This window comes from Labrus mixtus, chromosome 21 (genome assembly GCF_963584025.1).
Source record: "Labrus mixtus chromosome 21, fLabMix1.1, whole genome shotgun sequence".
NCBI classification, from domain to species: domain Eukaryota; kingdom Metazoa; phylum Chordata; class Actinopteri; order Labriformes; family Labridae; genus Labrus; species Labrus mixtus.
Window position 1 is genome coordinate 3761267 of NC_083632.1, and position 12499 is coordinate 3773765.

General features: G+C 42.7%; 1 protein-coding gene across 1 annotated transcript; it reads right to left on the minus strand.

The window, feature by feature from the left end:
* Window positions 1-4301: 4301 nt before the first annotated feature.
* Window positions 4302-12226, minus strand: sost (sclerostin). Its single transcript, XM_061028109.1, has 2 exons — window positions 11820-12226; window positions 4302-7451 (listed from the first exon to the last, which is right to left on the minus strand). Exons 1-2 carry the CDS (start codon window positions 12082-12084, stop codon window positions 7057-7059), a joined length of 660 nt encoding a protein of 219 aa, XP_060884092.1. The 5' UTR covers window positions 12085-12226; the 3' UTR covers window positions 4302-7056.
* Between the last annotated feature and the right edge of the window lie 273 nt (window positions 12227-12499).

A 12499-nucleotide genomic window follows, 5' to 3' on the forward strand; every position in this document is an offset into this window, starting at 1 on the left:
CTGCACCTCCTGTTGTCCCGAGCACATGTGGTTGGCTCGCCTCTCTTCATGCCTGGCCTCAGCTGAGAGACTGAGGCTTACATGGCTCAGTGGAACCTCCTGACCCATACAGCGCTACTGTCCATCTCTAGGAAAGTGGCACCAACTTCTACACATATAGTTAAAATTCAACATCAGCCCTCTTGGATTTTATCCAGAATGGTGTATAGGAACATGAATTGAACACTGAAAGCATATGGACAAAATCCTTGGTCTGGCATCTGGCCTGACCCCAGCTTCTCCCTTCCCTGCTGAGAATAACACTCATCTTGCAGGAAAAACGATCCACCTTCCAAAGCCTGCATTGTCTTAGGAACAAGAAATTAGTTGAACTTTTGCTTTCTGCGTTCCACATTCCTTCCTCCAGCCAGACGTCTCTTCTGGTTTCCATTTGTTTCAGGCTATTAGCGCTCTCTCCGCCTGATAAGGGAGTGGTCGGAAGAGCACAAACATCCGTCTCCGAGAACATCCGTCACTGTCCACATGTGTTTGACTCGAGCCATAATATCCGCTCCTGGAAAAGATTGACTGCAAGGCCTGGAGGTGAAACTACAGAAGTGTACAAGCATTCTGACTTTATGTAATCCTTGACAAAAGGTCTGAATATGTTCCATCACGATAAACGACTTGGACGAGCTGAGACGTTGTTAAGGAACTCACTCTCGGAGGCAGCTGACCAGAAACACTTTCAAGACTTTTATAGAGGTTAGTTTTGGCGCGTGAATAAGAGTGCTTCACTCTCTATGAATGTCACCTCAAGTCAGTTTCCACTGGTGCTTTATGCAGTCAACAAAAGAGACTTGGCTGTTTACGTAAGACGAATACCTCTGGCACAAACACGCAGCAGTCGAGCATGTCTTTATACGCAGATGATAAACAAACTTTTATTTGACTGTCTCCTCTGCATTTGGCAGAACATCAGTTCAGTCTGTGCTGACAATTCCTGGGACGTTCAAGTGGCCCGACTTCAGGACATCTCTCTGGCTATGTGCTAACAATAAGTCTCACACTGCGTGAGGCTTGAAATGAGATATTTTACAATTCCATTATGAGTTCAGAAGAAACAGATGTGTGAATTTGCGAGTGTAGCTTGACATTTATCCTACATAGATCCTGATGTTCAGTCAGCAGAGTTAAACTGAAGACGTGGCAGGTGCGAGACGAGGATATTCTCAATTGTTTGGACTCGTTGGGAGTTAGGGTTTGGGCCTGTGTCCACCAACGCTTTTTTTTTTGCGCTGGCAATGCTCATTTTCAATACAAAGCCAATGCAGTTTGGTGCCCTCGGCATCAGCTGTTTTTTTGTCTAGGTCAAAGGCCGGTAGATTCAGAACTCCTATACCAGTTTAGGTCTGATTGAGGTGTATACATGCATGAGTAAATCGACCCACAACCACACTGTGTTAGTGCAACTTTGAGAAATCCGGCCTAAAAGCCATTTCAGTCAGACTCACATGTTTAAATGTATTTGAAAAGTCCATTTTTTGTCTGACTTACACAAAAAAAAAAGCCTTTTTTTTTCATACCAAGCGACGGTCTGTTCAACTGAATGAACACAGCTCTTCCTTTTGTGCAGTCATTTCCCATGTTTGGATAGAGGAAGCAGTTTTCATTTATCGTGCTAAGTATGTCACTTCTATAAATATTCCTTATAGAGGCCATGAGTCAACCTGGAACCGTTTGTGAACTCATGGCGTTGTGTGTACCTAATCAAGTCTGGTTTCTTATACAGAGGACGGCTCCTTGGAGACTTCTGCACCTGGTATTCAAAACTCCGTTGATGACACAAGTGTCGCAGACTTGTAGCATTTGTTGGGAATAGATCATCCCTGACTTCTCGTGAACCGCGGTTTATTCCCCAGGTCTGCAGAGGTCACTTGCAGGTTGCTGTGCGCACACAGTAACACGGGGCAGATGCTTTGTCAGCATCAATATATTTAGGTACGATTCACGTACACCGGGAAGTATGTGCTCATGACTTTCTTGGGAAACTTGTTTCCTTTCCTCATCGCCTGAGTCAAAGCATGGCATGTCTGTTCTCTTTTGGAAAACAGGACTTGAAAATGACATAATGACGGCACATTATGGATGATGAGGTGAAATGTAATATCTACTGTTCTTCATTGGCACGACAACGAGCAGCTTTCAGCCAAGGTTGCTACAGTGATCCTCTGTTTTGTGTTTACACTAACTTTATTTGGGCCTTTAAGGGAGCTCTTCTCCCTCTAATTAAAAACTACATTTGCAAATAAAACATTGCATAAACAACCCGTGTAGTCGGGTTTCATACTCAGCGCCTGGATTGCGTAACTCCTGTTTTGCCAGCGCGTCCAAAGCTGCAGTGAGGTCTTTGTAGTGCTGCTGGCAAGTGAGCGCTCAAGATATGACAGGCATCCACTGAGCTCTGAAATAAAGCAAAGGAGGATTCATTTTGAACTCTCAAACTCGCTGTGTGTATGGAGCCTGAAGCCATGAGGGAGGAGAGGCTCAGAGGAATGAATGATGGCTGTGGCTCGTATCCACCATCCTAAATGGAGAATCTGGTGGTTTAAAATCTTAATCCTGTCATTTTTTTCCATCTAAATCAATAAACTCCCCATGAATAAACAAGGCCAACACTTAACCCCCCACTGGATTTAGCACTTGTAAGCACTCCATAAACAAACTGTAAAACACAGTATTATGTGCTCATATGCTGATTTAATGACATTTTATGTGTTTATTAATGCAATGCTTTGCCAATAGTTCTGACTTATCTGATTATCCATATCATGCATGAATTATTTCATCACAAATAAATACTTTTTTACTTTAAATCTCTCAAGGAAATCATGCAAACAACTCATTTTATCAGTGGACATACAGTAGTGCACCATGAATAAAGACTGTGAGCATCAATGCTATTTAAAATTACAGTTTAATTCAACTATTAAAGATAGAAAGAAGTTTGCCTGAAGTCTTTAATGCACATTGGAATAAAGAGATGTTTTTTGTTTTTTTAGTTACATAAATGTACAAAAATAACCAAGAAAAACACAAATTATAGATTTCTCTTTGTCAATAAGTATTCTATCTTTATAGCTGGTCAGATCATAAAAGGATGGAGATGTTATTTCTGAGGCATTCGTCTTTTTTTTCCATCCACTATTTTGAATTTAAGATGCAATGTCTTAAAAAGGATCTACACAGAGATACAGATGTAAAAGTGAAATGGGATTGTTGGCAATGGTTTCGCTACCTGTTGGTTTGGGAATGGAACTTCAACTTAATATTTCAAAATAGCCTCCAAATATACTTCATTGGACTCCATTCATGCATGTTTTCACTCCATATCAAACTCTTAAACTACAGCAGTTTGGTCGGTCTGTGACCTTGAGCTTAACAAATATGACAATCGAGGTACAACTCTAGATTCAGTTTTGAAATGGCAGGGCTCTGCAGACGAGTCAGTAAGAGTAAATAACTTTCCACTAAGACTTTTTCACATAAAGCTGTCAACTTAGAGATGCCTTGGTCGCCAACCCGAGGCAGACAAAAGCTGTTTACACATAATGCACTTCAGCTTATGTCCCTCACAGTGTGAAGTTTTCCCTGTTGGATGAGGGGAGGGTGATCTCGAGAGGGGAGACATGACATAAGAAAGACGCGATGAGAAAACCAAGATGACAGAGTCTGACACTATGATGACAGTTTGTTTGCCTTCATATGAATGCAACTTGTTATTGGACGTATTGATAGTATCAACAAACGAGTGGAAAAGATCATACTGGTGAGCAGAAAAGGCTATGAAGCAGTTTCTTTTTGTGCATGAAGACTGCACCAATTAACATCTTCAGCCCTGCCAACTCGCTAGTGGTGAATTTGCCTGACTATTTCCTGCCGTGTTCACACATTACCTAACCTTGACCACAGGTAGAAATTTTAATATGGGGCTGGTAGGAAAAAAAAATCCTGGTAAAGCCGAGGGTGAAATATGTGGCCATTTGCTTTCATACATGCAGGTTACCCCAAAAATTTCAGCAAATTTTCAGGATTTGTGAGTGTGTGTAAACTCCAGTGCTTGCTCTTCATAGAGGACGACAAGCCTAAAGAAATGATGCCAAAGGAGCACCAAAAGTTTCACATTTTGAAGCCACAGTGCACCAATTGAGTCGCTATGTTTGATTACTTTAGGAGTGAGAATGGAAGTGCATGAAAGGGTTAATTTATTACAGCTGCTTAAACATCTGGTGTTCACAGAAAATAATAACAGCAAGGCGAGCTCTTTCAAATATATCTTCCTTTACTTTATTCATGTACTGTACATTATTTCATTTCTCTATCACACTATATGACAATAATGGCTATCATTTACTACAAAAGGTTGCATAAATAATTTAAATGTGGAAATAAAAAATAAATATGCAGTTCATTCTTTATAACAGTCCTTCTTTGTGTCTGTAGGAAACAAGCCCCTCCGTCCCCCCTCGCTGCCTGCTTCTCTGCAATGCCGTGTCATGTGAGGGCACGGCTGCAGAAGACCTCGCAGGTATGATATGTACAATCACAAGATGCATCACAGCTCTCCGCTTACACAAAAAAAAAAAAAAAAAAACCCTTCCAGTTTCTTTTTCAGACAATACAATCGGATAAAAAAGAAGCAAACATTGTCGGAACAGTTGAGAGAACCACAATCAGGAAGCAATATGAGCGGAAAGACACAGGAGCGCTGACAATTTGTGGAAAAAACATTGTGAATATTCTTCATGAAACACAGTCTCAACTGAGTCCTTTCTGAGGAAGGAGGTTGTGTCGTCTGCGTATCGCCACGTCCTCTTCCTGTTGGATTTGTATCAGTCAACACAATGATGAAAACTCAATTATTGTTTTCATTTCGGTTATTTCTGGTCCTATTTGTCCTGTTGTGAGTTATTTACAGAATGGGAGCAGAGAGTGGAGGTGGATTGAATCCTGCAGGATGGATTTTTTTTATTTTTTCTTGGCCGTGGACCGTCGATCGCTGCTCTATTTGGCTGCTCGCAGAAGAAATTCCGGTGTAGGCGTCCTGGAGAATGCTCTGCCCTTAGGTAACAAGACAACCACGCACTATTTTTTTTTGATACCTCCTACACACATGTGCACTTTCTGGAGTGCGATTTCAGAAAACAAGAGCTAACTTTGTCGAGCAAAATGTTTTTTTATGAGTCAACTAACACACGATTTGGTTTCATTTAGTAATTAACAGAAGTCCCTGGACTGCCAAGCAGAGGTGAGAAGTCACCAAGTACAAACACTTTATACTGAATATACTTTATACTTGAACAGACATAACCTTACTTTCAACTACTTACATTTTCAGCTTTACTGTATTTAATGGCAAGTAGACTCATTTTGGAACAACGGAGGCCAACCAAACGCTCAAATGCATGGGGGAAATAACCCATAAGATGATTCCTTGGGGCATCCATCCATGATGTACATTGAGCATGGGCATATAAGGCGTGAGATGAAACATAGGGGAGTGGCAAACTTCACCACAGGGAACATCAGAGAAGATTTAGAGCTTCAAGATGTTAGCCATCCAACTGATTTGTCCATTGGGGTGGAGCTAAAACAACATGGAGGAATTTGGTTTCTGGCCCCGTCGTGTATTGACCCAACCAGCTCGGCATCAAACTTCTTCCTCCGTCTCTTTTTCCTCTCTTAGCTTCCTACTGTCACTGTCTTAAATCTCTTAGCCTCCGCCATTGTATCAAACAGTACCGAGATGGGCTAACTGACTGCTTTGAAGCTGATGGCTGGTACTTGAACTAGTGCCCTAAAGCCGTATGAGAACTGCGGCCGGCTGCCAAAGTTACATAGTGCTGAAAACAGGTGACTATGGCGCTCTGTGGAAATTGGACCGACGCCATTCTCCCTGTTGAAAGTAATTGTACTATTAGATCGACTGTTTTAAGGTGGAAAAGTTACATATTGCTGCTTTATTATTATTCATTATTCTCAGTTTATAGTTACTTTTCCTGGAGTCAGAATGATTTAAGTTTAATTGTCTCTCAAATATGAGGCGAGGTTCAATTATCGTTGCCAAGAAATGTTCTTTAGAGAAGCTTTTATTACTCACAGTCTGAACTTTTTTGCTTATCAAAATAGTCTAACCAGTACTCCCACTCTTGCTGGAGTCCATTTAATACCCATATCTGTTTTCTACTTGCACAAAGAATCTGTGTCCTGCTGCCACCTCTGCTGCCCAGCGACCAGATGGCGTTAGCGCTGACTAAATTGCCTCCTCCCCTCTTACCTCCCGACTCTCTGTATCTACTCATTGGAAAGGAAGTCGCTACTGTGACGGTCTTAAATTGTGCATCATGGAGGTTGCTGTAGGGTTCCTCTTGATGAGTGAAAACTTTAGTGGGCTGTCACGAGCACTGCCTTGGACCGCCACACAAGCCAGGACCTCTCAAACCTGTCAACATCCTCCCCCCCCAATAAGAGTCCCCAGAGGTGCCAGCATCCCCCTCCTCCACGCGGCCAGAAGGAGACGGATTACAACCACTTTGGAGCGCAGATAAAAACCTTTTCAGCTCTCAACAATGCTGTGTAGTTCTGCATCCGCTGGATGTTTACACAGATGGGTTTGATATTTCAAAGATGACTTCTCATTATGCTTGTTTTAAATATGTTAGAGTAGAGGATAAAACCCAGGGAGGGGGAGGGGGGGGGGGGGGTTGGGGGGGATCAGATGTTCATATTATCCGACTTGTTGCTACAACTCTCGGCCGGTCCAAGCTTCGGCGAGCCCTGGCATCCACTCTTTTTGTCATGCAAATAAGCAAAGTTCACCAATGTGCCGACAAATGGCTGAAAAATAAAGACTGATGACTTACACCAGCCCAGCAGTTAGCTTATGAATCTGCTCTCTTTGAAATTTCTCTTACACCTCCTCCCTATTCGAAGGAGACGTGTTGGTCGGTGTGTCGTGTGCGTGTGTGTGAGTGTGCTTTGGTGTCAGTCCTTGTCCTTGGATGCAAGAGAGGAGCATTAGTACGAGTTCCCAATCAAAGGAGAGTTGTTCTTGCTCCGACTCAGCTTTCTGTTGCGCGGCCTCTTCGGGACCTCCTTGGCCTCCGATTGGTTATGGTGAGGCCTGAAGCGTTTGCACTTGCAGGAGGTGACCACGCGGATTTTGTAAGTCCGAGTGTTCCCGTTGGGACAGTGCAGCTGGACCCGTCGCGTCCGGGAGTGAGCCGGGATGCAGCGGTATTCCGACGCGTTGTTCCTCCACCACTTGCCGCGGGCGATGGAGTTGGGCATGAGGTGCGAGGGCATGCACTGGCCCGAGCACACCAGCTCCTTGACGGGCTTGGCGCTGCGGCAGGATCCGTCGGTGATGTAGCGGGTGGAACGCAGCTCCCTGCAGCTCAGCTCCGAGGCACCTGGGTGGAAGAGCAGGATATCACAGTTACAGTCGTGGCTGCGGCCCAAAACAAACACTTTGATGTGCCGCATGCTGGAAGAGACATTCTGCAGGTTAACCGCTTCAAGACCGCAGCTGCGTCTAAGTTCAAGTTTGAGATAATTCCTCTCTTTCTCTTTATGTTGACGTCACCTGATGTGTTAGGAATGTAAGAGACAAACAACATGAGCCAGATAAAAACGGACCCTGAAGCAATCTTTCCTTAAATTCTGACATGCCATTGGGGGGAAAATTGCACCAGAAAATACACTTTGAAAATAACTAAACACATTGCAACATTTTTTTTTAAATTTAGGTAACATCAGAGTTTCTGAAATGTAATTTATGTTGATGTTGTGATCAATAACCAGCAAAACACTTGCTGACAGAAATGCACCTGAAAGATGAACTTGAATAAACTGAGATGAATAATCTAATTTCTGAATGTAAAGGCAGACTCACGTTTGAGATCAGTCAGTTTAGAGTTTCTGAGTTTGATTCATTGTGTGATTATCTGCCATCTATGGAATCCAGCTGCACCTGCAGCTGATAGAATTTCATCCAAAATTGAGCTTTAATAGTTCAACAATAGCTTCATAATTTCTGCATTTAAGTGTAGATTAATATCAGTTTAAAGAAGGCGGTCAGCATTAACTGATCAGGATTAATTAAGGTCTGAAATTAATGCATTCTTTTTTTTAAGTTATTTTTGGGGCCTTTTTGCCTTTATAAAGTAGGACAGCTGAAGAGAGAGAGACGGGAGAGAGTGGAGGATGACATGCAGCAATGGTCCAAGGTTGGATTCAAACCCACAGCTGCTGCGACACAGACTATGGGGCCTCTGTACATGGGGCGCGCGACACAACCGCTCCCGTGCATTCTTTTTTTTATGTGATTAGTTGCATGCTATTTTTCCCCCTTAGGTGCTCCGTGGATTAAACCTCCGCAGTGTCTCCTTGTAGTGAAGTAATATCCACCTTATGACATCACACATTTCATTTTTTTTACCTTTCCTTTGAGCTGCTCTCATTTAGTTTTTGATCAGTGAAGAGTTACTTTTTTCCATGATTCAGTTAATGGCGTAATCTTCAGTCTAACAGAAGGTCCTTACCATGTTTCAAAATAAAAGCTGGGATGGATTCAAACAGTAAGTAAAGTTCTCTCAGCTGAAGACGGTGCAATAAAAGCTTAAAAAAAAAAGTAAAATTTTTAAATGCTAAATGGAATTTCTAACATGCAATTAAAATGTGATTAATCGCGATTAACTATCGAAATTAAGAAATTATTTGCGATCAAAAATTGTAATGTGACCGCCCAGTTTAGCGATATCAAGCTTTCAGCAATCAGCTGATACAGAAGCATTTCTGACAGATGATGAAACAGTCAAGTGCAGCACAACTTAAGTGTAATTCACGACAATTTCTCCATCGAAGTTCAGCCTGAAACTTGGATTCAAGTTACTGTTTTATTCCCCAGTGTGACCATTAAAAGAAGAAAGTGCTCGGAAGTAAATCAGCCTGAATTTATTTTGAAATCAATGAAATAAAAAGCAGATATTCTGCGTTTCAGTATGGGCAGCTCAGAGTTTGTGAATCTGACTCTTGACATATCATGAGGACAAACTGCGCCCTAAGATGAGCTTTTTATGAGCGCAGCTTATCGCAACAATTTCTGCGTTTATTAAAGACTTAAGGTCAGATCAGAGTTTCTGAATGTGATCCATGGGGCGATCATTAAGTCGATGACGGGACTCTATTTAGAAAATCCAGCTGGCAGCAATCAGCTGATAGAAAATCCAGACCAGAGGGCCATTAAACAGCTCAATCAAACCTAATGGAGGTTTTTTTTTTTTTTTTTTTTTTTTGTGCTGGGAGAGAAAAACTGGCATCGAGCGTTTTGGCCCTCAGGAAACGTATGTGGTGACGGAGGAGTAAAGAGCTGTCTGGTTATTTTAAGGCAGCGCTGCAACTGTACGACTCTCAACACACTGGACACGGGCCAGACTGATTTAAGACAACACACACTCCAGCCTGTAATCCCATGTTTCAGCCACAGCTTTTAAACAACCGTACGCATGACTTATCGTGCTGTGTGTGTGTGTGTGTGTGTTTCTTTTTTTTTTTTTTTACAAGCAGTGTGTAAAAAAGAAGGCAAAAAGGAACTGTCGGTTAAGAAATGATACACTCAGAGAGGGATCTGTTTTCCTCTGTGGCTTTCTTTGCAAAAAAGGGCTGAACAAAGGATTTATGTGAGGTGACTTCCTTTTTTTTTTCTCCTCATGAGAACTTGATCTGGTGTTATTCTGTGGCCGCCGCTAAAGGGACCACAGGAGGACACAAAGCCTGCAGCACGCACTGGGCAGCACTTTTTTTGTTTTTTTTTCTTGCACCCTACAAAATCAGCAGGGTGTCTTGTTCAGTGAGCGCGTCTGAGTTTGTTGTTATCCCGTCTCAATCTCAACATTTCTTGTTCTCTTTCCACTGCTGTCAGCCTGAAAACAATCTGAGCTAATGATGGTGTCCCCCCCCCCCCCCCATCAGAAAGAGATGAGTCCTGGGAGAGGACGGGAGGTGGTTTAAGTCTCTGCTGTGACCCCACAGGGACCTTGATAAACCACCCAAGGATGAAAAACTGAGGAAAATAATCCAGAAGATTTTGTGTGAAACTCAACACATGTGCTTTCTTATCCCCGTGAAAACAAGGGGAAGATATTTTCCAGCCCTTTTTTTTGCGACTAATGAGAATCAAGGCTCAATCTTCTGTCCTTTATGCAGTTGTTAATGGGCGTTATTTGATTTAAAAACAAATGAATGTGAGGCTCTTTAAAGGCTGTGGCGACACATTTGCATTTGAAAAAGGTGACAGAGAATCTTGTCATGTGATGTCGCAATCGTGTTAAAAGTGTGGACGTGTTGCCTCAGAAGACAGAAATCACTCCCGCTAACACATCTTGATTTGCTAATTCCTCCCCTTATCATCTGCTGTTCTCCCCTAATCTAATCAATCATCTCCTCCTCTTAATCCCCTCTTTGTGTGTCCCTGATCAAACGCGGGCTAAACTGTGAGAATCTCGCACCACCCATCTCGAGTCCATGAGAGCGAGCCGTGAGATTATCCTACATGTGTACTCCTCAATCAGAACCTTTTAGTGTCCACAGGTGGGAATCATTCAGGAAGGCAGTGTTGCATTTAAAAAGCAATTTCCAACAAAACCCCCCGAAAGTCGTCCAAACTCTGAGACATGTTGTTGCAATCAAATAGTTATAACCTAAGTAGAGCTTGACTAATAGTATAAAGAGAGGAGGAAAAGACAACGAGAAAAAAAAAAGAGAAGAAGAAGAAGAAGAAGCCGTGATGGCTCTCTGAGTGCTCCGCTTCACAATGTGGAAGGGGGAAGAAACCACAAAAATGCGCGTCTGCGGCGTCGCTCTCATCACACTCTGCTCTGGCAGCGGACGAGAAATGCAAACAAGTCTTCACACTCTCAATAGAGAGAGAGAGAGAGAGACGCTTTAATCAAAGAGTCAGTGAGAATACAGCTCAATTAGAGGACAGGTTGTGTATTTAAAAGACTCATTTTTGAAGAATTTGAAGAGTCTAGATCAGGAGATGTTTCAAATGTTTGAATGCTGGGTCAAGTCCTAAGAACCCAAATACATTATATTTTTATAATAGGCTTATTTTTCATGTTCATCTGTTCATTTTAAGTCTTAAATGTGGATTTTTTTTTACATCATGTGTGGACTCAGCAGCACAATGTGAGCGCGCAAACACTCAACTCTCCCCCAAACATGAATTTTATCTGAGAAATAAGCAAATATTTCCCATAAAATCAGACTTTTAATTTGAAAATTTCTCTCTTCACATGAATAAACGTAGCATTTTTGAGTCCTTATATTTAAATGAAAGCCTCTAATGCATGATCCTACGCTCTTGTGTTCACGTTCATGTTCACAAAGGGCTTCAGAAACTAATCAAAACTGATAAATAAACACGCAGGCTGATTAAAGCAGTGGTTCAGGACCCACCACCGACTCCTGCATGAAAAATCGCGACCCAAATTTCAGATGTTTTTCAGTCAATCAGATTAGGACTCAATTTTTCTTCCAGGCACACCTTTGAGACCCACTGAAAATGGCTCTGCGTCCCACTTTTGGGTCCCGACCCACCAGTTGAAAACCACTGAATTAAAGAACACTTTTAATGCTGGTTTCCACATGTTTACTCATAAGGCCTTTAAAGTAAATAAACATATTTCAGGTTGATTTCTACTCCTATAAATATTCACTATTTCATAATTAAGCTGTTTTTTTATTCATAGCGCATTAAAGTTTAAAAAGTGACTTACTGTATGAGACAGAGTTCCCCGTCCTGCCGCCGTTCTTCGCCCTGTTGTTCATACTGTTGCCGTTGTTGTTGCTGTTGTTGTTGTTGTTATTGTTGTTGTTCGCCTGTAGTATCGGTGTCCCCGTATTCTCCGTGAACTCCGGTAAAATCTCCGTGCCGTCGTTCTTGAGTACCCTCCATCCCTTGGCGGCGGCGCAGCATCCCTGCAGCAGCAGCAGCAGCAGCAGCGCGGAGCTGGAGACGAGGAGAGCCGGAGACACCTGCATGCTGACTGACTGACTGACTGACTGACCGCGAGGTGAGGAGACACGAGAGACGGGAGCGAAAGAGCCGGGAGAGAGAGAGAGAAAGGAGAGATAGAGAGAGAGAGAGAGAGAGAGAGAGATGCCCGTGAGGAGAAGTTGCTAAGATCCAGTCACAGTGAGAGAGGCGCGCGCTGTATTTAAGCTTCACGCAGGTTTTCGTCATGCTGACAATTAAGAGATTACACAAAGTGGGAGGGGTCGAACCTGGGCTGAAGATTCATTGAGAAACTTTAGGAAGGGCAGGGGGGGGGGGGGGGGATTTAAGTGGGTGATTGAGGATGATTGAGGAAAGGGTGAGAATAGGAGGAAAAAAGGAGAGTGGAAGACAGGGAGAAGAGAAGAACAAAATAAGAGATATAGAAAGTATAGGTAGGGA